This window comes from Haemaphysalis longicornis, unplaced genomic scaffold, assembly GCF_048455015.1.
Source record: "Haemaphysalis longicornis isolate Haplotype H1 unplaced genomic scaffold, Haemaphysalis longicornis Haplotype H1 scaffold_1, whole genome shotgun sequence".
Lineage (NCBI taxonomy): Eukaryota > Metazoa > Arthropoda > Arachnida > Ixodida > Ixodidae > Haemaphysalis > Haemaphysalis longicornis.
Window position 1 is genome coordinate 231,688,891 of NW_027526203.1, and position 26,198 is coordinate 231,715,088.

At 46.0% G+C, this 26,198-nt stretch overlaps 1 protein-coding gene across 1 annotated transcript in view; it reads right to left on the reverse strand.

The window, feature by feature from the left end:
• Positions 1–4,150: 4,150 nt before the first annotated feature.
• The window catches only part of LOC144158181 (potassium channel subfamily T member 1-like), a 254,850-nt gene continuing 232,802 nt past the window's right edge, over positions 4,151–26,198 (reverse strand). Inside the window, 3 exon segments of the mRNA XM_077688863.1 lie at positions 4,151–11,467; positions 16,041–16,287; positions 20,859–20,943. Of these exon segments, the coding sequence (XP_077544989.1) occupies positions 11,402–11,467; positions 16,041–16,287; positions 20,859–20,943 (398 nt within the window). The 3' untranslated portion in view covers positions 4,151–11,401.

The window sequence follows — 26,198 nt, forward strand, 5'->3', positions numbered from 1 at the left end:
CACGGTATCCCTGGAAACGAGGCGGCGGACGCCATCGCTCGAGAATTGACTCACCGAGCGGGCGCCGAGAGCAGCGTTGCCGAACCCGAGCGCATGCAGCCCTTGACCTCTTACGCCGAGATCACGCAGCACTACAGGCTGTAGCGTCAGACACTCGCTCCCCCCCACAGATCTCTACGCCGAGAGCACGAACGTCATTTACGTGCTCTCCAGACTAATACATTCCCCCATCCTATCCGGCTTCACCTTTTCTACCGACAGAACTCCCCGCTTTGTCGATTTTGCGGAGAACCCGGAACGCTGCGCCATGTGGTCGGAAGATGTGACCAATCTCCACTGATTCCTCCCAACCTGCAACTTTCCACTGTCGAGCTTTGGGAGAGCGCCTTGGCGAGCACCAGCCTGGACGACCAGCTTCGGCTGGCTCAAAGGGCTGTCGATGCTGCCAGCGCTCAAGGCATGCTGGAGTGAGGACGCCTCCTTCAAGCTTCAGCACAATGCCCCCTTTCGATTTAAATAAACGTTTATTCTCTCTCTCTCTCTCTCTCTCTCTCTCTCTCTCTCTCTCTCTCTCTCTCTCTCTCTCTCTCTCTCTCTCTCTCTCTCTCTCTCCCTTGCCAGCCTCAGCTGCCGTCCTAATTTTTATAATACATGCGAAGGGTTTTTATATCTTTTATACGCAATATTTGATACCTTGGCTGTGATCTTTATGAATGAAGCGTCAAATTACACTGCATGTCGTAATAGTTATACGCGCGTCAGGTCACTGGTTGCTTGCGTGTTGCTTACGCAAACAACACGGCGAATCAGCGTGAATTCATACAGTCGAGAATAGCATAGAGTTTCTTAGTAAGTATACTAGAGAGGAAACTGTGCCTGGGAATTTATGTCGTCGTGGGGGTTTACGGGAAGACCACAGCTTCTGGCTTGGGCTTGGCATAACAATTGAATTCTTAAGCGGTTTTCGAGATTTGCTTTCTCCACCACACGTCTATGAGCTACGAGGTGTACCTCCATTTTGAATTGCCCAAGGTAGACGTAATTTGATCCCAATAAACGTATATTTCCCTGTTTCATGGAACAGGACGAACCAATGATTTTTTACCGAGGGTACTTATTCACGTCTAATCAATAAGAACGGTGACATGAAGGACTTGAAAAATTACAGGCCGATCAGCTTACTGTCAGTCGTCTACAAGGTATTTACCAAGGTGATCGCTAACAGAATTTCTGCCACCTTAAATTTCAGTCAACCTAAAGAACAAGCAGGGTTCCGTAAAGGCTATTCAACAATGGACCATATCCACGTGATCAATCAGGTGATAGAGAAGTGCGCGGAGTATACTGAACCCCTATATATAGCCTTCATAGATTATGAGAAAGCATTTGACTCGGTCGAAACCTCAGCAGTCATTCAGGCATTACGGAACCAGGGTGTAGACGAGCATTATGTAAGAATACTAGAGGATATTTACAATGAGTTCACAGCTACCATCATCCTCCATAAGGAGAGCAGTAAAATACCTATAAGGAAGGTCGCCAGACAAGGAGACGTACACAATCTCTCCAATGTTATTCACAGCATGTTTACAAGAAGTATTCAGAACATTAGATTGGGAACAGGTGCGATTAAGGGTTAATGGAGAATACCTCAGTAACCTCAGATTTGCTGATTACGTTGCCTTGCTAAGTGACTCGGGGGACGAATTACAAAACATGCTTACCGCACTAGACAATCAGAGTAGAAACGTGGGCCTGAAAATTAATATGCAGAATGCTAAAGTAATGATCAATAACCTCGAGACAGCACAGCGGTTTGAGATAGGGGGCGAGGCAGTGGAAGTGGTAAGCGAGTATACCTACTTAGGCCAGGCGGCGAGGCAGTGGAAGGGGTAAGCGAGTATACCTACTTAGGCCAAGTTGTGACCCCGGATCCCAACCATGAGGCAGAGATAATTAGGGTAAGAATGGGGTGGAGAGCATTCGGCAGGCATTCTCAGATAATGAATGGAAGCCTACCATTCTCCCTGAAGAAGAAAGTTTATGACAGCTGCATCTTACCGGTACTCACCTACGGGGCAGAAACTTGGAGGCTCACTAAGAGGGTTCAACTTAAATTGAGGATGACTCAGCGAGAAATGGAACGGAAGATGATAGGTGTAACATTAAGGGACAAGAAGAGAGCGGAGTGGGTCAGGGAACAAACGCGTGGTAAGGACATCTTAGTAGAAATTACGAAGAAGAAATGGACGTGGGCAGGGCATGTAATGCGAAGGCAAGGTAACCGTTGGTCATTAAGGGTAACAGAGTGGATCCCTAGAGAAGGCAAGCGTAGCAGGGGGCAGCAGAAAGTCAGATGGGCAGATAAGATCAAGAAGTTTGCAGGGATAAATTGGTCGCACTTAGGGTAGGACCGGGGTAATTGGAGATTAATGGGAGAGGCCTTTGCCCTGCAGTGGGCGTAGATAGGCTGGTGATGATGACTTATTCACGTAATTTATCCTTGAACCTTGAATAGCCCCCTCAGGGAGCTTCATCATCCTCATCGTCGTCGTCGTCATCATCATCATCATCATCATCATCGTCGTGAGTCTACAGGTCCACTGCAGGACGAAGGCCTCTCGATCGACTTCCAACTGCTCCTGTCTTTGCCTCAGAATTTTCTTATTTCTTCTATCTATCGAGTTATTGGCCTTCCCCTTCTTCTGGACCCGGCTCTCGGTATCCACTCTGTCACCCTGCTGGTCCACCGGTTCTCATTTTGTCTGACTATGTGGCGAGCCCAAGTCCATTTGTTTTTGTTTACTTGAACCATGGTATCACCTGCAGAAGTGTGTTCTCTGATCCAGGAAGCTCGTTTCATTTCTCTTAACGTTATCCGTATCATTATTGACTACATGGCCCGTTGAGTCGACTTAAGTTTGCTTACAAGTTGTTTAGTAAGCTGCCAAGTTTCCGCTCCATATGTCATTACCGGCAGGGCGCATTGGTTGACGCATTGGTTGTACATTCTTGTTTTCAGTGACAAAGGCAGCTTACTTTTCATTATTTGGTAGTGGCTGCCGAGTGAACGCAAGCCCATACCTAATCTGCACCGGATTTCATTCTCGTGGTTGGGATCAGCATAGACAGCCTGTACGTGGTAGTTTTCTACTGGTTATAGCGTTTCGTTACATATATGATGAACAGGGCGCCAGATCTTAAACAAGCTGTTCCACCTATCTGCACGTTGACAGATATATCCACTGAGCAATTGTGCTATGCCTCGTGCAGGAAATGTATTGTAACCAAATCTCCCTAACAAATGTTGAGGTATACGATGCATTTTGTGATAGCCGCAAAGCCACAATGGTGGGTGCCATGGCTCAAGAGCAAAGGCTTGTGCTACTCAACAGATCACGGGTTTGATGACCGCCACGTAGGCTGTATGTATTTTTCAAGGAATCAGGATGCTAAATTACTCCTGTGGGCAAGAGTTTGAGTACGTCAAAGAACGCTTCTCCGCGTACGATATTTAGGCGCTTCTAGATAAATCCTTATGACCCCTTTACGCGGCACGCATCGTATTCACGTGAGGAAAATTTCACATTTGAAATCTTTTCCAGCCAGAACTTTAAGTTATGTTTAGAACCTTAAGTTGCTTGCGCTTCCGGGTGGAACATGACGTAAATGCTGGTGATTGGCCTCGCCATATCGGGGTGCGTGTTTTAAGGTTCGAATCCTTTGTGAAAATGCATGCTTAAATCACAAAATTAAACGTTATGGAAAAGAGGACTGGTTGTGTTCATATAAAACATCAGCATCCGACCTAAACAGAGTGGTTTCCTTGTACCTCGTTCCATGTAATGGGGTCATGTTTTTGTACATTTTCATATTTGGCAGCAAGCTGTGTATAGCCGCCAGTTGTAGTTTTCGAATTGGTGCTGGGTGAAATGAAAATACAGGTTCTGGACACGCGCGAAGGCTTCATTTCATTTAGTATATTCCTCTGAATTTATTCATTGCATCAATTAGCGTGCATCTTGAGAGGTCCAACCCAATATTTAACTCCACAAGTTCCCAGAGATGAAATATGAAATGGTGAAACTACCAATGAAAAGATTGCGGGCATAAATGTTTCAAGACATCAAGAAAACGCTCAAGGCAAAGCTTAAGGTGTATCAAAATGCTTTATTTTACACATATGGAAACATGATACATGGTCAGTACATGATATGGTAATATTTCTCAATCTCACTCTATCGGAGGGTGGCCAAAAATAGTCATTTAGGTAGCACAAGGCAAAGACCGACACACACTCGGTGAAAAACGCAGAGCCCATGGCGCCGTTCTCGCGTTCGAGGGCCCACACGTACAGGAATGTGTGTCTGCTACGCACGTCATATGCACAAAACGAGCTCATGGGAACAGGTGCTGAACTGCAAGCCCATCACATATGTGTAAGCTGCCTCAGAACCTTGGTAGTTCGAAACTTCTGGTCCGTTTGTAGGGTGTTCTATTCTCTCAGTAATATACTACGCGCGTTCAAGTTCATCCATCTCCCATACCCACTCCCGTTGCGTGGAATCCCTGATCCAGTACAGGCTACGCGCTGTGCAGCACAGCGTTTCGACGAGGTTATCTAAAAGTATTTAAACATCAGTGCGCATGGTAGCGCTTGTGACACCGGCCCTGTTAAACAACCTTTAGTGTGTCGTCGCTTCTAATCTCATCCTGACGCCCCTCTCGTTCACCCCGTCGAGAATGCCTGACCCCGTGTAGAGGGTACTTATAAGACAGGAGGAACCAGAGTGGGTCGTATACAAGCCACAAGTTTTGAATTTCCCGCGCTTGCTGCCGCAAGCTAAGCGTTGTGGAAAAGTATCTCAGGTAAGTCTCGCGAGGTTATACAGTTTTCGTCAAATAAACCAGCTGGATGTTTTTGGCACCAATCATACAAGTGTTTTAGCAACTGAAAGTACTGCTGTGGTTCCATTTGTTCGCATTGAAGGAAGTTTGAACTGATGACGTTGGGAAGAAAGGAAGAGGGCAAGGTACATTTGTTTCTGGCAAGCGCTTGCTCCTGCCCACACGATTCGTATAATAACGGCATCAGATGTATCGCGTATCGCTATGGGAGAGCATTGAGGTGGGCGTGATGTAGTTAGGCGGAAAATTGGGCGAGTGGGTGCGGATTTAAGCAGCGAAGCGCTGCGGCGACAGGGAGGAGGAGACTCTCATGAATATAACGACCTTCGTGCTACAGCATTAAACGTAAAACTGAACTACATGAATTTTGCAATGATCAAAGTTACCTTAGGCAGTCGAAAGTATCTATAAACATTAGAAAACATCCCATGTTGACTTTTGAGTTATTGAAACCTACAGTGCATTAAAGCATTGGCGATCAATCATACTGGCGGATACGGTAGGCATTCTTGAATGGTAGTCAACGCTGTATACTTATGACTGTGATGGTAACAGTGCATTCCCGTCACTGTGCGTTCTTTTCACCCTTTTCCAAGCGCAGTCATTTTGTCGCGTGCGGCAACAAATGCCACATCAGCGTTTTGTCAAACGTATGGGCTAGTACGTGAACTGACGAAAGTACTCATAATCAGCCGGGCCTGTCAAACCAAAATTACAGGGGAACATATGGTGGGTTAAGATAACGAAGCAGGGGCAGTTCTCATTCAGCCCAATGCCATGCTCAGTGTGCTGTTTGGCCCCTAATTGACAGCGAAGTATTCACGGGTGCAGCTACATTAAGCCAAACAAGCCTCACCAGGGCTGTTCGAGCTCTTTACTTGTATACCCCGTATACTTATCATTACAGTCATGGAGCTTCGATTTTAATCAGCTGTCACCGTACTCTTGCTATGCTGATTTGTTGGATGTTTTAAAACTATCACTCAACAGTCTGTCGACTGAACTGAAGTTTATTTTTTATTTAAGATCTTATTAGCCGAAACTAACGCCTCAAAACCGATATCGTTCACGGGAAAGTAACAGAATGAGGGTTGTGCATACGGCAGTTCAGAAAGATGTGGGGTCAAATGCTGAAAAAACAAGAATGCAAATACTCAATGTTTCGAATAAAGGAGAAGAAAAAATGCTTGTCAATTCACCCGTAACCTGCTCATTTTGCAAAAAAGCTACCTTCTACCTTAAATCCTCCACTCCCACTCCCGAGATAACTCGGGTAACTAACTACACATGCACACCCCCTGCCACTTACCTAATCACCTGACACTCTCGAAACAACCCGTGTAAAAAAATATTGTGGGCGTGTTGCGCCATCTATCGAAAAGTCACATAAACGCATAGATTGTGTCGGGTACTATTTAAGGAACAGATCGAGCACATGTTTTTAATCCGCGCCACTTGGTCTTATCTCAGCAGCACGGCCATGTTGGCCGTGGCGAGTAAGGTGCGACCAAAGCAGTGTAGCGAATCTCATTATCTGCACGTTTGCCGCCAGCTGCCTCTTTGAGTGGAGCGTTGTTTTGGAGAATATCATACTAAAAATTTTCCCGAACACCTGTACTTCTTAATTAGTACATAATTACTTTTGCAATCATTTAAGTAATAATTTGTTTGCATTCGGTACATTTTCATTGAATAAAGTAACCCGATTAAGCTGCTTGAAAATTCTACTGAAAAGCGTAGTGCATTAAACATGAAATTTACATCCAACGAACACACAAAAAAAACCGGCAGGGAGTGATAGGGTTAAGAACAGAAGTAATAATGTACATGACAGGAAATAAGTACAAAAGTAAGAAAAATACGTGGTTTGAAATGGTATTCGCAATATAAAAGAGCACAATTCAAAGGCATCAGCAGGCGCAGCAATGTCCAATCAAGTAGCGGTACTGAAATACGTGTTTCTTCCAATTCAGATTGGACTTTATGTTTCGCGAACCTCCAGCTGTACCATGCAGTCAGTGATGAACGAATGAATATTTAGGTTCTAGGTTTGCAGAGAAATCTCTGCCCATGGGATATTGTTCCGCATAAATTACTTTGGATGTCAGTTTGGAATTTTACGAAGGCGACGTCTTCTAGAGTATGGGCAGTTGTAACTACTAATCTATGTCACGCGGCCACCCTATGTAACGACCACCCTAGTCCTTCACGATCGCATCCAATCTGCGCCGAAAGCAGAGTAAACGTTTTGAACACAATAATCATACACAAAACTCACGGTAACCTAATGCGAACCCACTATTTTTTCTACTCTGGTCTAATGATGCGTACCGTAGTCTTGATAAACGTCTGCGTACACGCTTGTAAAAGCATCAAAGTTTGCTGCTTATTCCAGGTTCACGGTGATGTCACGAAGAAGGAAGAAAAAGAAAGAGTGCGCGAGTGCGGGTCTGTTTTCAGTAAGAATGCAGAAAGGAAACAGGTAATTCAGGTGACATGACCGTTTACACATTTCTCTGTGTGATGGTGGTTTGAATCTTGCCTGGTTGTTTGCGTGACAGCAGTATGTCGTCAAAAAGATTTCACGAAGTCATGGCGTGCACAGTGGGGTGTGAGACACCTTGTCCTGAGGTAAACAACTGACTTCTAATTCTAAATAAAATGGCGAATATTTTACCGACCGCCCTGCCCGTTTGTGTAGCCCATGAGGTACGCGGGAACACCCACCAGCTTGCCGGCATTTGCGAGTTCCTTGAATTCTTTGTCAGACTAAAATGGTAGGCAGATTTTATTTGTACCGTACGCTCTCTAATAGAGCGAAATAGAAACTATCATATGCCCTAACAGACCAGTGGCTTATACAGTATGGGCTCAAAAAGTGGAGGTTACCATGAATTGGAACAAAAGTCGCATGGCCAGGTACATGTTCCACGGCACCAACAGACCGTTATGATGTTGTGGGGTACAGCACGAAGCATAGCAGTTTAAGCCCCGACCACGAATACGAGCGACTAAAGAAACGTAGGCCAGTAATCAAATATTACTCGTTAAGCTTGCAGAGAGACTCCTTATATTCGCTGTCCAGGCCACTCAACGGCTGTTTAACATCTATATGAGTAAACAATACGATTTCAGCAGTAGTTTCAGAGGAAGTTGACTACTGTAGCATAGGTGTGTCACCTTGATCCGAAGTTCTCGGTATTAGGGCAATGGATCTTTGTGTATGTCGCAAAAGATGAACCATATGTACTTTTAACTGTCAACAGGGCATATATTTCTTTGTACATCTAAACGCTGCAAAACACCCCAATTCGAATCAGTTCTTGAAGATAAGAACCTTAATATGGCACCACAAAGTGTCCCAAGCGTTTGTATTTGGTGGCTGTCTTCTTTTTTTTCAGATGCCTGATTTGGATACTTGTCTTGAAGTCACACATTTACGCAGCCACGTTCGCAAGAATACACGCACGTACGGACACGCTTATGCCCACACAGACGCACACACATAGCGGCACCATGTACGTACAGTATTTATGAAGCAACATGTGCATCATTTTCAACTGTAGCAGTTCGCAAGAGATGCTGACAAGAGCAAATAGTTGTATTTAGCATGACTACAACTACAGCGGTTGTTCACGAACAATACAAACGAGGGGCCGAAACACAACGCCAGCACAAGATGCAACAGCAACTACAGAGTTGTCACTACACGTTTCGCTTCGGCAAGCACCGAGTAACAGTATCACTTACACAAGGCAGGCTGAGAAACTATGTTGAAATATGCGAAGGCTGTGTGTAATCTATCCTCCCATTCGCTCGCTATACCGATACCGAGCAATATAGATAGATATATGTACAAGGACTTGTCGCATCACCATGTTTTCCCACAAGCCACATATCACAAAGGCGCATTTAGTTGCACCATACCATTAGCAGAGGCAGATAAATGTGCGTGCTGCCGGAATTTGTGGAGCCTCAAGGCTTCAGAACGATTCTACGGATACTACGACCAACAAACAACGTACCCTTGCCAGTAATCCCGACAGAGGCTGCGGGTATAGCAGGGCGAGTTCAAGCAGTCATTTTTGCACACAGGCGAAGAATTCTCACTATGGCTGCTTTTGCGCGGAAAGATTGAAGGAAATCAAGTGGGATGAAAAGCGAAGTTTGTGAAGTTTGGATGCGAAAAAACTGAGAGCCACTCCGCCGGTTAATGGGGCGGTATCGCGACAGCTGTAGATGTGCACAAGGACTATATATACGCGAGCTTGAACGCAAGCCTTGGAGCGCTGACATCGCCGCGGCCAGTCGCCCGACAGCGGACTTAACAAGCAGTGGACAGAAGTGGCTTAACGCACGCTTCCGACAGCAGATAGTAGACAGGCGAACCAGTTGGAGGAGGGAAGAACAAACAGTATAAAAAACGGGAAGAAAGAGGTGGTGCGTTTCCGTTGGCGTCAGGCATTCCGCCCTGTGCATGCCCAACGGCGCTGGGCGTTGCCTGGCGACGGAGATAACCCACGTCTTTCTTGCTACTTCGGCAGTCTTTCAGGAGGCTTCAGAAACGGGTTTTCAGGAACGACACATCTGGTGCACGATACGACAGGAGGCCTGCAGTCACAATTTGTCGAACTTAACAGGCAGTCGTGGCCTGACTTAGTCAAAGCCTTGGCTTAATCGAGCGTGCTGTGGTAATACATTTCTTTCTGCTGCTACATTAAGATTTCCCCGTTGTACTGTACAGTATGTTGTGCGTAGTCGAATAATTTCCTTCTACATTGAAAAGTTCAGCTGTTTAGCAAAGCTTAGATAAGCTCGCTTAATTATCACCACAGCAAGCTCATTTTAGTGAAAGGTCGCATATAACGCAATTGTATAATTTTGTGCCAAAGCCAGTCCTCCTTGATAGGAAATTGGCACTCCAGGGAGCATCAAAGTAAAAAAAAATGTAATAATGTATTTGCTGTTGCTTTACACAAGGAAAAACAAGGGTAACTTAAAAAGTTGCTGGTTTCAGCGTTTTTTGAACTATATGCTCTCAATATCCATTCCCAAATTGTTGGAAACGCTGCTTTCTCAGTTTACCATAATAAGGAAGGCTAACAACAGTTACCGTGATAAAAGCGTTGCTATTGAGACAACATCCCCACACTCACAGCGTAGGTACACCCGATTAAATTGAAATAAAAAAAGTGACAGCGTTCGCATAAAAAAGCACGGTGTGAAGGAATTAAGTAAAACGGCGCACAATGGCAGGCAAATTTTAAGTCTCGAAAAAGGTGCTTTCGGCAAATAATTACATTCATCAGTGATTTAATATGAAAGTGGTACTCATTTGCTGAACATTTATCTGTTCAGGGAAGCCTAACATGCACCAGTGTTTGTCGGCACCTTCGTACTTCTTGCACCCTCCCCTTAGGATTGCAAAATTCTAAGCTGGCACACACGCTAAAAAAAATGTGACGCCGGCATTTGTGGTCGGAAGGAAGCCTACAGATGCAACCATCTTTAGCACTGTGCTAGTTCATCTGTGACAGTAAGAACGCAAAAATACCACTAGCTGGCGCAGCACATATTTTTTGTGATCATGGTACCACTTGCGTTGATGTTTTGTCAGCTCCCTATCGGACGTTCAAGGTTCCACGCAGATTCTGATTGATTGATTGTAGTGTTTAACGAGACGACGCAACGCAGGCGATGAGGCGCGCGTAGTGGAGGGCTCCGGATTGATTTTGACCACCTGGGGATCTTTAACGTGCGCCGAAATCTCGTACACACCACGCAGGTTCTCAATACGTGCGTCCATATGTGCCGTCGAAGCACGTGTCGTCCAGAGAAATGTGAACATTTAGGTTGTGCGTACGGTTAGTGCGCACAAGCCACTTAAAATATCGAGGAAGCCTTAACTAAAGCTCTCTCGTCATAGAACGTGTGTATCTCAGGGGCCGAATAGTGGTTGTACTGCCATGACACTAATGTTTATAGATTGTGACCTCATTAACATTGCGTCGAGCCAGTAGGGGCGGCTCCGGATAACAGGACGACTGGAAACAATTGTGGCAAAAATAAATAGCACTACAAAACACAATAATTGATTAATTACAGGCAAGGGTCTGGCTGATGAATGTACGACGCTTGAGACATGCTTCGAGGCGCAGAAGTTTGTGCGTACAAGTAACCAATGGTCACTGCGAATGTTCACAAGCTCAAGCCGTAACCACATCTTAGGGCTCACATGCACCGCTTTCTCTGCGCGGTTCGCTTTCGAGTGCAGTCGCACGTTGGCGCGGGTCTGATCAGACGCCCAAGCGCCAGATCAAAGTAGCGAGGCGGAACCTCAGGCCTTAGGTCGCCGTGTGTCGCGGCCCGCGCACGATTGGGCTTCGTGCCAGGTGAGAGCGCGCGCAAGCGGACGCGGGACGTGAGGCGGGGGTTGGCTCGCTCAGTGGACCCCGTGGCGTGCCCTCCATGCCAGGGGGAACCTCAGCTGGCGTCATACGATCGTGCCCTGGCCCGTCGACGAAGGCGTCGCAGCCGTCACGTGAACGCTGCACTCGGACTGTCGAAGGAGAGAAGGAGGACGATGGGGTTGAAAATGTTATCACAGAGTGTAGATTGCTACGCTTCACGCAACACAGGCATGTGCAGGCGAAAATTTCCACCATGCACGTTCATCATTTTGGCGTCAGACACTAAATTGACCTACATTTCTCTAACGGGACCCCCCCCCCCAAATTATACTAGCGATTAGTGTAGTGAGTTTACTCACACCTTTAAGTTGAGAGTACTTCATGGTAGCCAGTAGCGACAAGTGGCTACTCAATGCTACACTCTTAGTCCCGTTCTGGGTGACGTCCCATACATGCAGTCTCAATTCCGTGATACAAGAGGCTCTGATATCTCTGACACGCACTCCGTGACGATATTGCGAGTTAGACTAAGAGCCATTTATGTTAGCGCTTAGAAATCATGGATACCCTGAAGAAATTTAACTTGAAGTAAATCTTTTTTAATATAAGTACTGTCGAGCCTTGCGGCAGTACCGACGCTGGATAAGCAACCGATGATCCGTCTTTTAAAAAATTCCGTGAGTGTTCTTCCCCGCAAAAGTACCGAATGACCAGCAGCTGCGTGCAATGCACCAATTTCGATGAGAAACGAGGTCCGGACTATAATTTAACTCGAAAATTTGATCTGCGCGGTGACATTACTATGGGCTAAACGCCATGCTTGCATTGTTGATGGTACACCTCAACCTCGATCTCTCGGGCCAAATTGGATGCTGGGCTCATCATCGCTAGCCTCCTTTGCCGCTTTAATGACAACACTTCGTCATTCAGGTGCACGCAGGTTAAGAATATCCACTGGTGTTTTTTTTAAAAAGGGTGTCAGGTTGCGCTAGGAATTGTTCCAATTTTTTTTCTGCGTATAAAAAGGCTACGGCGAACGTGAGTTGTCGTCTTTTGACCGTAAACAGAACAGGCGGTTTCCGAACCAATGGTGAACCTTACGGTAAAGGAGTGATTTGTGCAGTCATCAATGAAGCGTCTCTAATTTGGCCCAGAATACTGTCAAACGCGGAGGGCGCCAGTAGGACACAGCAAAATTGGTCTCTCTTCAAGGAGTCGTAATTTCCCCTCTCAAGTTACGAACCTCTGCATTGAACCCTTTTGTCCTACACCGGCTAAACAGGTTAAGGAGCACCACCTTTCTGGTACTGTTTACTCTGCCCACTAACTCTGACCATGCGAAGAAAACTTTGTGCTTGCAGAAGTGGTGCTCCGTGCGCACAAGGCTACTGCGTTTGGAATCGTGTGCGCAAAGAAGAGTTTGAAGTGGTTTTAAGCAAGTCATTCGTAAGAAGTGCTTTCTGTAGATGACGCACTTTCTGACTTCCCTGTTCGCAAGAAGCGCTAAGGACCAAAGATTGTTGCCCGAAAATCAGCGCTGTTCTGTTCTGGCAGTGGCCACTTACTTGTGGCCTCTTTGCACTTGACCGTTACTGCCGCGCTATCAGCTCAACATGTACATGCACAGAGGAGGAAAAAATCTTTACAAATAGGAAGGAGCAGTCTCTTAATCTGCCACGTCCTAACGAGGCGTTTTTGTTCGTTCCTTTTGACGCCTATCTTCCTTGGCATTTAGATGGAGTTCGCAAGACCGCCGAACTCTGTCCAACCACCGGACCTGAATGGAAGTGGCGCAATTCTGTCTCTTTTTTTTTTTTGCACTGGCGCTTCTGCAAAGCTCCACTGCCTTTCAGAGTGAGGCTTTCTTTCCATTTTTAAATGTGCCCTAAAAAGCCCAACCTCACAAGCAAAGGCCCCACAACATGAACGCGTAATAACGAAGAACTCGCGCATCGACGTAAGCGTGCGTAGCAGTACCCGCTGCCGCACATTACGCCGGCCAGGGCGAGCAACCCCATGACAGCTGGCGAAACCGCGACGGCCGCCGCATACAGCCTAGGCCTAACGCCACTTTCAACCTAAGCTTACCTTCATTGTTCCTGACCACGAAATCACGTTCAAGCAAAGAACAATAAAAACAGGACCACCAATTTTTTAAAGACTATAAACTTTCTCCGGCTACTTTAACGCTAAAATTTTGGTGTGCCAGTCTGTCCTTCGATTCAGCCTTCCGGCCAAAAGTTGAAACATTTCGTCAAAAAAAAGTATATACAGGAAAAGCCATTCTAATTTAATTTGAGGCAAATGTTAATACTTAACCTAGGTTATTGCATTCTTTTAGTTAAGAATACCTGTTGGAGTGGTTTTTTAATAAAGCAAGTGAAAAAAAAAACAAAACAAAAACAACGCGTTAAAAACTGCGTAGAAAGGCTCCAGCACGTGCGAGAAAAGCTAATTGAACAACGTCTTTTAAACTACCTGAATAAATTCGCAATTCTGACGCCTCGACAGTTCGGTTTCCGGCCCGGTTACTCCACTAATCTCGCTCTAATAACGCTGACTGATCAATTTAAGAAGGCAATCGATCAAGGTAAAATAGTCGTATACGTTTTCATAGATTTTAGTAAGGCATTTGATTCCATAAATCATGACATTCTTTTTCAAAAATTATCCTCATATGGTATAATTGGTCCCCCTTTAAACCTCATTAGGAATTACTTGCTCGATCGAGAACAAACCGTTAACGTATCAGGTGCAATATCGGATATAAAAATTGTAAATATAGGCGTACCACAAGGGTCTATCCTTGGTCCAATCTTATTCTTAATTTACATTAATGACCTCCCAAACTGCCTAACAACTCCAGCCGACTGCCTACTTTATGCTGACGACACAACCATTTACACCACCCACGAAAATATCGATGAAATAACACAGGAGCTAAATAACGACCTTCGGAAACTTAGCATGTGGTGCGACAGGAACAAGCTAGTAATATATCCATCTAAAACACAATTCATGTTATTTAGTTCCCGTAAGCTCAGGAACGGTAATGTGACCATACTCATTAACTCCCACCCCATATTCCCAAGCAATCAATGCTTGTTTCTCGGTGTTCAACTGGACTGCTCCCTTAAATTCACTGCTCACATTCAGTATTTAAAAAAGAAGACGGCATATGGCATTAGAGTTTTGCCAAAAGCGCGTCAATATTTTAGCTTGTCAACGCTCATTTCCCTGTACTATGCATTTGTTCGTAGTCACATCAACTACTGTACCGTGTCTTGGGGCCTTACTTATCATTCGCACCTCACCCCCCTTCAGCACATTCAAAACCAAGCGGTTCGACTGATAACATCCAGCCAGTACAACGCGCATGTGCCCCCACTTTTTCGGAAACTAAACCTTTTTACCGTTGACAAACTCGTTCTGTACAACCTGGGAATATTTGCTTACCGTTTAACCAAAAATTCGGAATACTTATACATAATCAATAGAAAGCAACTTTCCAATCCTAACAACACACGGCTCTCACTTCAACACAACTATCTGCTTCCAAGAGTGCGCACAAACTATGGAAAACAAACGGATAATTCGCTGCTATAAAGAAATGGAACAGCCTTCCTCTTGAACTTAAATATCTATCGTCTATTTCTTCATTCAAACGCTCACTCAGGACATTTTTATCCCGCTAATTCTTGTGGTCTGATTTTTGCTGTGATTACCTAGAAAATTCATTATTACGCCTATGTTCTTCATGACCAACCTTTAAATCTGTTGCACTGTATAATTATGTATTCTGCCTTCGAAAATATTTCTGTCACACAAACGTATATTATTTTATTAGCCTTGTTTGTCGTATTTTTCACCTTATTTACTGTACGCGCGACTGCATTTTCTGTACGTCTTTATATCACTTCTCGCGTTTACTAACAAGAGGTCCCACTACAGTGTTTACTTTGGGACCTCTTTCTGTATATTGTGTTGTATGACATTCACCAGGATCTAATAAACCTTGTTTCAATTCAAAGAAATTGGTCGCGTATCTGCTTCCTTCGCTGCAATGTCGTCGAAAGACGATAGCCTTCTACCGCCTCTGCGCCGTAGAGACATACAGACAGACAGAAAAAAATTCGGGTTTAAGAAGCCCAAGAAAGGCTGTCGTCTTGAAAAGAACAGAGCTCCCGCGCATGCTCTTGCACACATAACAAGAAACAAAAGATAAATAGAAAGATGCGCTCTGTCAAAAATTGGTGCTCGAGCAGTGCGAAGGCTGGAAAATTAAAGTGGACTGAATAAACATCCATTCAATTCATCACCAGAGGAGCGAAGGGGGAGGGGAAGAGCGTGGGGCGGAAGCGGATGAGGAGTTGTGTGACAGAGACGGCTGACGACTGTTGTCTTTCGACGAGATTTGCGGAGAGGCAAGCAGATACGTGCTGCCAATTTGTTTACATGACAACCAATTTTCAACCGAGAAGAAATGCGTAGGGTACACACCGAGCCCTTTCTCGCAGGTGCAATGCGGGATACCTGGTTTGCACTGGCTTCAGCGCAACAAGGTCATAGCAATGTATTCCCCGTGCGCCGGAGTACGCCTATTTTACGTGTGCTTACGCCAAGCTACGTCGATGCGCGAGTACGTCGGCATTACGCGTTAATATGGTTGGGCCTTAAGTCTGCACCAAGAAGAGGGGTAAATAGAAGGGCGCGCCCTACAACCACCTCGACCGCCGTTTCCTGGGGTGGCGGCTGAGGCTTGGGCGGGCTGAGTCCGCCGTTCTCCTGGACCGGCAGCGAGTCGGCCTTGTGCGCGCCGAAGTTCAGCCGGAACGACGACGTCTTGGAGCGGGCGCTGCCGCGTGTGGACGCGTTCTCGCGCCTGCTCGGTCTGGGCGTCTTGATGCGCACCGAACCGTGCTTGAGGAAGATGCGCTTGCCGGATATGGGGCTCGGCCGGATCAGGAAGCTGCGCCCGCCCCCCCACCAACACAGGACGTGATGAGCAGCATGCAACGAAGTGGCGACGGAGAAAAAGCCGGAGGGGAAAGCGGAAGAAAAAGCAGGTAGGTTAAAAGTAGGCGTAGAGCCCGACTTGCTACGCAGCGCGGGGGGAACAAGATTTAGGGGTAACAGAGGGCAGAAGAAAAGGGAGAAATAGAAGCGGAGAAGGCACTATAGTAAAGCCGTTATCGTTGAGAAAATGAATAGCGTTGGTCGCCTCTGAAGGCGACGGTAGCGACCAATGTCCTTACAGTTTCTCCGCCGTGAACAGCTGATCGACCATTCGGCTGAGCTCGGTGGTGAACACACCAATGTCTAGCGATTATTGGGGGTAACGACAAAGTGCACGCTCTACCCTCTATTCAGCGCCACAAGAGTCACAACTAGCGCTGTTGGTCATCTCGATGAGGAATGGGTAGGTTCTCGGGAAGGCTACTCCCAACCACAGTCTGCAAAGCAAAGCTGACTGGGATCGAGACAGCCCACACGGGAGATCGCGCTGGAGTATAGGATCCGGGACGTAGAGACAGTAATTTGCAAAGTCAGCTACTGCTTGTAAGCCAGTGGGAAAAAGCGATTGAAGGACTGGAAATTTTTCTTGGTAGCTATAAAAAGAAAATCTTCGCAAGAAAGGTTGAAGACGAAATTCTATTTATCATACCTTCCGAATATCATCTTGCCTTAACTTGCTAAAGGAGTTGTGCAGCATGCCATAATGGACGCAAGCTAAGCGGTGAATAAGTTTTCGGAAGTCCAAGCATGCCTTACTAACTGTAATATCCGTAGCCTACACAAGAACATTGACAGTTTCCTCTCCTTTCTGTCGTCAGTCTTTTTCGTCTGATTCTGCCTGTAAAAAGCGCTCACTTTGTGATTGTAACTACTATATATTCTGCACTGAATCGCAATATGCCGACTTTTACTTCCCTTTTTATGCAATGGCTTTCGTAGAAGAAGTTTAAACGTCTTTCAAAGTTATCTCGGTAAAAGGCCGCAAACAGTTCACCTTCGCCGTGTGGAGTGTAAATCATGCAGCACAAGTGCTGGAATTCCCCAAGGCTTTGTTCATGGTGCCATATTATTTTCGTTATTTATTAATCACCGGCCATCTATATTAAACAATTTCACTGCGGTTATAAACGCAGATGACACTGTTCAGATACGTACGCACAAGCCCCAAATGCAGGTTTCTTGTGATGCTATTGCATAAATAAAACTGGTAAATGAAGGGTATCTCGCTAATAAACTGTTTATCAGTCACTATAAAACGGCATATGTGGTTTATTATACCACAGATAAATGCTGGCACGTTCTCTCTACACATAATGGTTAATACTGAATGTGTTGCCACTTATGTGGTACTTATGTGTAACCTCCGTTGATTTAATCTGTTCGCAAGAAACTGAGTTTTGCCTTTTTGTGTCTCGCAAAATGTTATCAGCCCTTTTTTTGTAAACCTTACTTCACTTGCGGATCTCTAACGGATTAAGATCGTACAGAAGATAGCAATCCATAATATAAAATGTTCAAGCCCTACAGCTTATGGCTATCCTGTTTCCAAGCTATTTAACATATTGCCGTTATGTTGGTTAAAAGAGTTTGAGACTGCTTTGACGACCTTCGATACCATTGAATATAACTACCATTTACACTCATATATTGTTAAATTTCCGCAGCACAACACACATAATGGTACGATGGGTACTTTTGTGACACTTATAATTAAACCGCATATTATCAGAGGTTTTAACTACCATTGTAAATGGCCTGCCAATCTATCCAGAAACAAATTTCCATGCCACACTTACACTTTATAATAATAGCAGATAACTCATCGCCTGAGTTCGCACTGCCGGAGTTAGGTATTGTATACTATATTGTATAGAATATTATATATTATACACTCGTTTATTATTATTATTATTTACGTATTATAGACTGATTTGTATATTGTATTATATACTGTGTGTTTCAATGTACAACCTGACTTTCTTTTTGTTCTTATATCGTATGGATCCTAACTAGATTTTCCCTAGCTGCGCAGACGCCACTGCCATTTTTAATTTCCCTCTCTTCTGTGTCTGGATGAAATCTTGTTCAATTCAGTAATATCCATCTTTGCTACATAAACATCGATTTCTGACGTTATGACGTCTGGAATGCAAGGTCATAGTACAAAAAATACGTAGTGCTGGGATTCCCTGTCTGACACTTACATTTTACCATTAGGATTAGAAACTGCCGAAGTTCTCCGCAATATGTTTCCCTGTTGCGGTGTTAACCTTTACCAATAGAACCTGCCTTTGGCATACTCACATAAGCGGCCACATTTGAGCAGTGCTGTCGCAGCAGTGCAGTACATTTGTTCCAGACTCCAGTTACCCAAAACAAAGGCGTCCAGTAAAGAATGTGTTTTTCTAAAAACGTTCGGGCACTTCAGGCATTGGATCCTTAAAGGTCATTTCAATTTCAGCTTAGAGAATCACATACAATGTAGTAACACAGTCTTTCTTAAAGGGACCCTGAAGTGATTTGTAAACATTGCGGGGTTACTAGCGCAAATTGTAGTCTGGAGTCTCTAGACCTTGTTTAGACCACTCTCGCTGCGTTTAGGCGACTTTAGTCAGCATAAAATGATTTCAAAAATGCTGTCCTCCTCTCTGTATCTTCCTTGCCTATTCCCTGTGACGTTTCGTATGGCGTCAAAATGAGATGGCTTGGTTTGACTGCGCTACTGTACGGCTCGCCGACTGTCCGACAGAATCAGTCGACCCAGCGTTTAGTCGGACTGCCGCCGGCAAGTCGTCGCAGTTCGTTCGCTCAGTTGAAATTATAAGCCACGACAGGTTTGTGCCTGAAAGAATGCGCCTTCAGTTTGTGAGTTTCTAGACTGTATCAAGCTCTAAGTCCAAGTCGCTCCACACAAGCGCATATGCGACGCTTCGCTGACTGGTACGCTAGTAGAAAAATCTAAGGCCAATTGAAGGTGGGAGAAGAGACAGTGACGTTAATATAGTTACTAATAAATTCAACTCAACCGAAACTTTTATCGTACGGCATAGAACAAAGGTGCGGAAAGCAGTTTTTCCGCTGGGTGAACTAGCACAGCGGTCAGCAGCGTGCACATCTGCGAACGCTTTTCCTCATGGGGAATGCAGTTGCCAGAGATGAGAAATATTTGTTGAAATTTGGGTGATGCTTACTGCACGAGAGCTATTCACGAAATAGCCATCTAAGCTGCTTGGAATGCTAAAACTAAATAAAAATGTAAGCAGCCTGTGCATTGTATACTTTATATTTCCGCTCCTGACCGCACTGGCTTATGGCCGAGTGGTCTGGAACCCTAGGTGTGTTGTTTTGCAGTTTGCAAGTTGGGATCCCCGATAGCGCATGTTTTTTTTTTAAGTTGATTTTTTGTTTTTGAGCAATGTTTTTTATACTGAATTCACCATTTTTGCGCTGTAATGTTCATTGCTCCACGAATGAGTTCGCAGAACGCGTGAAGACTGACACTGGCGCGCTGGCGAGTTGTCGCTGGCGTGTTGTTGCCAAAAGTAGCGAATGCTTGCGGGCACAGTCCCGAACCAACCGCCCTTTTGCCTGGTGCGAATACGCCTCTTACGATACAGGCACGAGCCAGGCAAGATCTAAAGATGGGGGAAAAATAAATACCGCCTTATCGACCAGATAAAGGATGAAAAGTGTGTTCATTTGAGACAGTCTACGCAGTGCAAGCAAAAACAGGAGCTTGACAAATTCACTTCAGTGTCCCTTTAAGCAATAAGGGTGGCTTTGTCTGCAACTAAATAGAAAACACAAAACATTTATCCTGTAGATCCAGAAAACTTCCGTTCAAGCTAGCTGTTTGGATAGAACAGTTTAAGTACGAACTACAACCAGCTCCATGGCTAAAATGGTATTCTCTAATTACACCCTCCCAAATGCTACCACTTCGAGAAAGTTGTGCCACCGAATTAGTGTCACGCTGCTACTCCCTCAGCCCTCCACACGAAGTCCAAGAGCCTTCCGTAGTAACGCACCGCCCACTTACGATCTGAGATATAAGAGAAAAGATTGTAAGCTACTCGGAAGCAGGGCCTGATTCAAATAGCAGTTTTCGCGCATCCCAGTGTTTACAGCTTGAATTGCTAGCATTTCCTAAGATGTTACCAAAAGGCTTCATGAATATGGCTCCAGATAACATTTGCTCGGCTTGATGTCCCGCTTATGCACACATGTTGTAATCAGGCTGCCTGAAATAGGGTTAGAATTCTAGCGCAAAATTTAAAGTTGGGTTTTACTCGCCGTAGCTACACCTGGGCTGTGATTCGCACGGTAAGGGAGGGCTACAGGTTTATTTTGACCACCTGGGGATTCTTTAACGAGCGGTGAAATCTCAAGCCACGGGCGCTTTTGTTCTTGCCTCCGCCAGAAAAAAAAAAAAAGAACCTACTGCGACAGAGAACAGTGTTCATGAAATCGAGTGCAATGCCAACGAGCCACTGCGGTAGGTGAATTCTATTGAGAGAAACTTACATGATATCGCCTTCTTCAAGTGGTAGGTCACAGTTTGGGTTGATTATCACGTACGACAAACTGTGCCGCTTGTCCGACACTTCATCTGGAAGGGGTACAGGAAAAGAGTCAGACTGAAATTACTAGGCAGTTCCACGACGTAATGTTTTAATATATATATATTTATTTTCGATCACATGTATGATTTATGTTGATCGGGCACGAATCGGGTAAGTTAAAACGTAAGTATTTATCCACTCGATAGCCAACCAATAAGACAACCCGTCGCACTCGACGGAACATACGAAACATAGAGGGCCAAGACCAGCATTTGTCCTTTGCTGCGGCTGCTCACCGGATTGCCTGCCCCAATGCAAGCACCACCGATTGCACTGGGGCAGGCAGTCATCGTCAAAATATGGTGACGATGATGATGATGACGATGATGTGACTATCCACTTTGTGTCGGGTGGGTGCAAGTTTTGTACACTAGCAATCGCTTCAATCGAACTGCAGGAATAAGAAACTGGAAGAAAGGATAGGAATGACAGAGGGCAGGCTCTCTCTGCACGGATCACGGGGTCGCGTCGCTCCTGGCTGGCACTACCTAGGTAGTGTACATGAAAGTAACCGCGTTCTTCTCTGGCTAATTTACTGTGCTGGAGCGATGCACTCGAAGAGTAGCGAAGTAAAGGTAAAAAAAATCGCGCCAATCCACCCCGTGAATGTGGTTGGAAAGCAAAGCTGTAAACGGCACCCATAACGATTACTCATGCGACGTCACTTAAAATCACTCACATCGCTCTACAAACAGTAAAACCAGAGAGAAGTGAAATGCACTTAACCACACCATTTATTACTTCAAAGAGATATTCTTGGTAAGGTTAAATCAATGCATGATGCATGAACGGTGTTTGGTTGAGTTGTATTGGTGTAGCACAAGAGTGGAAACTTTTTTTTATAAAATCAAAGTAAGCTCCAACCCGGTGTTAAACGGTCTGACTTCTCCGTCTCTGCGCCGCGCACGGAGGCGACGAGACTTGCGGCTGAGAAGGAGGAGGAAGAAATACTTCTGTTCAGATTTCTGAACGGCCCAGAGTGCAGCCATGGGGAGCGATTCCTTCTTCTGTGGGGCCCATATGCAGTCCGCGCGGCATGTGTTCTGTCCACCCGCTGAAGCTGGGTAGGTAGAGAGGGCCTAGACAGCAGCATCTCCCATTGCTCTTGTTGGGTAGTTGACGGAAAGAGAGGAGGGTGCTCAGGGCTAAAGTCGCACACCCCGATTACGGGGCGGAGTATTCCTACTTCTGAGAAAAATTTACGTTCAGCGTCGTAGCGATTCGGATGCATTACGTGAAGACGCGTAGGCTGCGGGAAGGAGCCCGGATTGTATGAGCCGTAGGGTAGTTTGTTGTTCTCTGGAAAGGCCAGGGTAAGGCGAAGGTACGGTCTGTCTCAGAAGGCGATAATGCTGGATTATCTCCCTGGACGTGACAAGCGGGTGACTGTCCTCGTGTAGCTCCATAGCACGGGAGGTAAAAGCGCAGGCTTGTTGGGTGGGCGTATTTGTTGCCCTCCATTGAAGCGTGAGGCGGTGTCCAGATGAGCTGAATGGAACCGTTTGGGGAGCGGTTTTTTAGCACGCACAGTGCCGGTCAGGACACCCAACCCGACTGGTAATTCCAGTAGGCTTGCTGGGAATCGGTGACTACCCTCTGAATCCCTGGTTGAGTGAGAGCCAAGGTGAAGGCTGCCTCTTCTGCTGCCGTCATTTGTTGGGTCCTAAGCGAGGTACACGCAAGGAGGTTGGTTCTGGAGGTAGCCACGATGATGACGTGTTGCTGCCCTCGATGTTTGGAGAAGTCTGTGTAGATAACTGCAGGAGCCCCACCGAGGGTGGTGTTTAGCGCTTGAGCCCGTTCTTTTCGTTGATCCTCGTCATGTGACGGGTTCATATTTCTAAGCAAAGGGAGCATCTTTAGTTTTAGTCGCCAAGAGTCTGGGAGTATGTCAAGCCGAGTGACATTCTGGGCTGCCCAGCCAATCTGGTGAAGCATGCGGTTACCCACCGCAGTTCTGAGTCGGACCTTCTGGTTAGAAAGATGGCCTTCTATCAGCTCTTCCACCGTGTTGTGGAGGCCGTGCTAAGCAGCCTCAGTGTGGACGCACTTATGAGAAGACCAATGGCCTGCTCAACCGCCTTTCTAATCATTATATAAAGCATCTCTGTGTCTTCCTCGTCGAGAAGAAGATAGGGGTTTGTCGTAAGTAACTCTCGAGAGGACAAAAGCTTCAATTAATCGAAAGGTACCAGATTCTTTCTGGCCTCGCTTCTTGGTGGCAACTAGCCTGATCATGTGTATGATTAGATTAATGCTGTTTTTGAGGCGCTGCAAGGAGACGTCACTCTTCGTGTTGGCCTGGAAATGGAGGCCCAGGATCTTGATGCTGGGGTTTGGAGTGATGGTCTGGTCATCAAGTAGTATTTGAATGTATTCCTTGATTTGGCGTGAGGGCGGACGACAAGGAGCTGTGATTTTTTACGTGAACACTGAAGGCCACAGGCTTTAGCACATTGGCGTACTAAAAGTGAGATTCCATGGATTGGTGTAAGCTTCCTTTAATTTTTGTAACTCTTAGCACATGAGCAAGGTGCGCACAGGGCCGCTAGACGGGCGTGAGTGGTCGTGTGACGCTTTCACGTGGCATTCAGCGAGAAGACAGGGGGTAAACCCGTAGATGTGCTTGGTGAGTCCACCATTTGTATTCCCGTGTTCGCGTGGGCTCGTAGCTAAATCGGTAAGACAACGGGCTCTCGCTTTGCTAGTCTATTAGTTCTAGGTTCGATTCCCGGCGGTGCCAGTAAATTCTTTTATTTGTTGGCTGGAGTTTTCTGGTGACACCAACGGTCGCGAAAGAACCCTTGGGGGGTAGAGGTAGAAAGCTTTGCTTTAAAAAAAATTGGCGCAGCTTGCACGAGTGGTGCAAGGCTGTACAAACAGCACAGCTGGAGGCCCCTATCCCTCCGTCGGAGACCCGGCTGTTGACCCTCACATTTATTTGCGAACTTGCCGGTGAAAGTCCTCTATGACTGGCAGTCCCGGATCGTTTTGTCCGCAGCCTTTCGCATCTCTCCCAAAGTGGACCGCGTTAGCACGCGCCAGAACCCGCGGCAACCGGCTTCGCTAACTGGCGTTTGTAGCGCGAACTCGGCGTCTGTGTTCCCCACTTGAGGCGCGAACGCACGTGAAATGGCGAGTACAAGATCACGCGAGAGATCGTGTACTCAATCTCTCAACGCAATCGCATAGAAGCCGGTTTCTTAACGCGAGGGACCCAGGTTAGATTCCGACAACGGGAAGAGTTTTTCCCCTGGTTTGTCTCTTTTTGCTTCATGCGGCGGCTTTTTGTTAATCTTAATTTGGGGTTTAGGTTACCGCCTTTTCTTTATTTCATTATTTATTCCCAACCTCCCAAAGTCATGTCTGCATTTGCCTTCCCGTCTGGTAATGAGCGACTAGGAAGGCAAGATGGAATGGTTCTTCCACGCTATGGGCGCCTAATTCGTTTTTAGTTTATTTTTTTCCCGCTTCGAACTTAGCCAATTTGGCTCTAATAGTTGTGGGATTTCCTACCTGGCCTTGTTTTCTTGTAGGCGTTGCGCACTGCGTGCCAACAAAACCTTTTTCCCTTTCAATTGGCTGCTCATGTTATTGTTCTTTGCCGCTGCTAATCCGCTACCCCTCGGACCTTTGGGGTGGCCCAGTGGTTAGGTTGCCGGTTTCACGGCGTAAATGTTTCGGGTTAAATTCCCCGGGCCTCCCTAAACACACTTTTTGTTCTTGAGGCGCGCACTCCTAACACCTGCTCGTGGGCTCCTTGCCTCCTCACCCTTTCCCTCACTCTTCGAGGGTTTTTGGCTTGATGGACGGATAACGCTCGGTCTAAACAGCCCCGCTGTTAAAAGCCAAAATCTTTAATACATAGTCAAAGACTCCCCCCCTCCCCCCTCCCAAGAAAAAAAAAGTACTAGTTGAAGCACGCTTTCTGGGTTGCAGATTATTTTTTATGCTGTCCTACCCCCCTGCTCTTGCTTCTTGTGTGCCGCTCATAGGAAACCGCAGCAAAAATTTAGACCGCTTGAAATTCTGTTATCGTGTAGACTGGCTAACAGACTGGACGTTCCAAAAAAGGACGCGTGAAATGCGAGCGAGTGCCGCAAGCCGCCTGCGAAAATAGCGCTAATTCAAAATGAATTTGACCGAGATGACATTTGGTTTGAGTTGGCCTTTAGAGAGTAGGTGAGAGCTTATAAAATTAGATTACACATTCGTCAATTTTGAGCGGTTTTTGCGAATCGAAGCTAATCGACATTAAAAAGGCCCCAATGGAACTGTTCCAGTTGCATTAGGTCTGTTTTCTTCGTAGTAGAACCCTCATTAAACATACAATCCTTTATACTTTCGTGTGGGCTGACTGCTACCAATGCTGGAAAATCACTGAACAAATGCTACCGCCACAAAGGGTACCCGATGTCGAAGAAACCGCGCTAGCAAACCAAACTCACCAAGTGTGGTTTGGCGCTTCCGCGACGGACATTTCTGCATGCATACAGGTGTGCTAAACTCATGCGGATGACGCGCCTGAACTGCATGTTCAGGAGAAAACTGCATGAAAAGAAAAACTCAGAAGGCACGGTCGCGGCCAGTAAAGCATGAATCGCGGCCGGACAGCATAGCCTCGACATCACTCGCCTCAGATGTAACCAGAACGCACTGCACTGCGGCTTTCTCTTGTATCGTTCTGCCGGCCAGGGGTGCCTCTCGTTGTTGGTGCGCTCGACAAGCTTCTGGCTAGGATTTACGGCGGTGGCCTTGTAATAAATGCGGAAGTGACGCGAACAGAAAAGCCACCAGCGTCGCACAAAATCAAGGACTTTACTGAGACGCTTCTGTCAGTTAAGCTTTGTATTCAGTCGGGTTCCTGTCGAAAAATACGGTGGGTTCAATCGGAGGAGTGCCTCTGGGGACTGCGGGTAAATTCCACCTGCCTGAGTTGCCAACACGTGAATGGCGAGTCCGGGCACGAAGCCTTAATCAAAGCGTCAAAGCGTACGCGAGGCTGCCATCCCTTCAGGCCGCCCATTGGAAAAGGCCTTGCATGATGCAGGATTTGTGGTAAACTTTGTGAACTCAGTCTGAAAGCACTCAGTCGAAGACTCTTGGTGATTCTTTCTATACAATTGCATTCAATATATTAACGGTTTATTATTTCGTTAGTGTACCCATCCTACCAGATGCAGCGGTGTACAGTCATTCATGCTCTGCTTTCTTATATTTTACTTACATTACGCCTTCTATT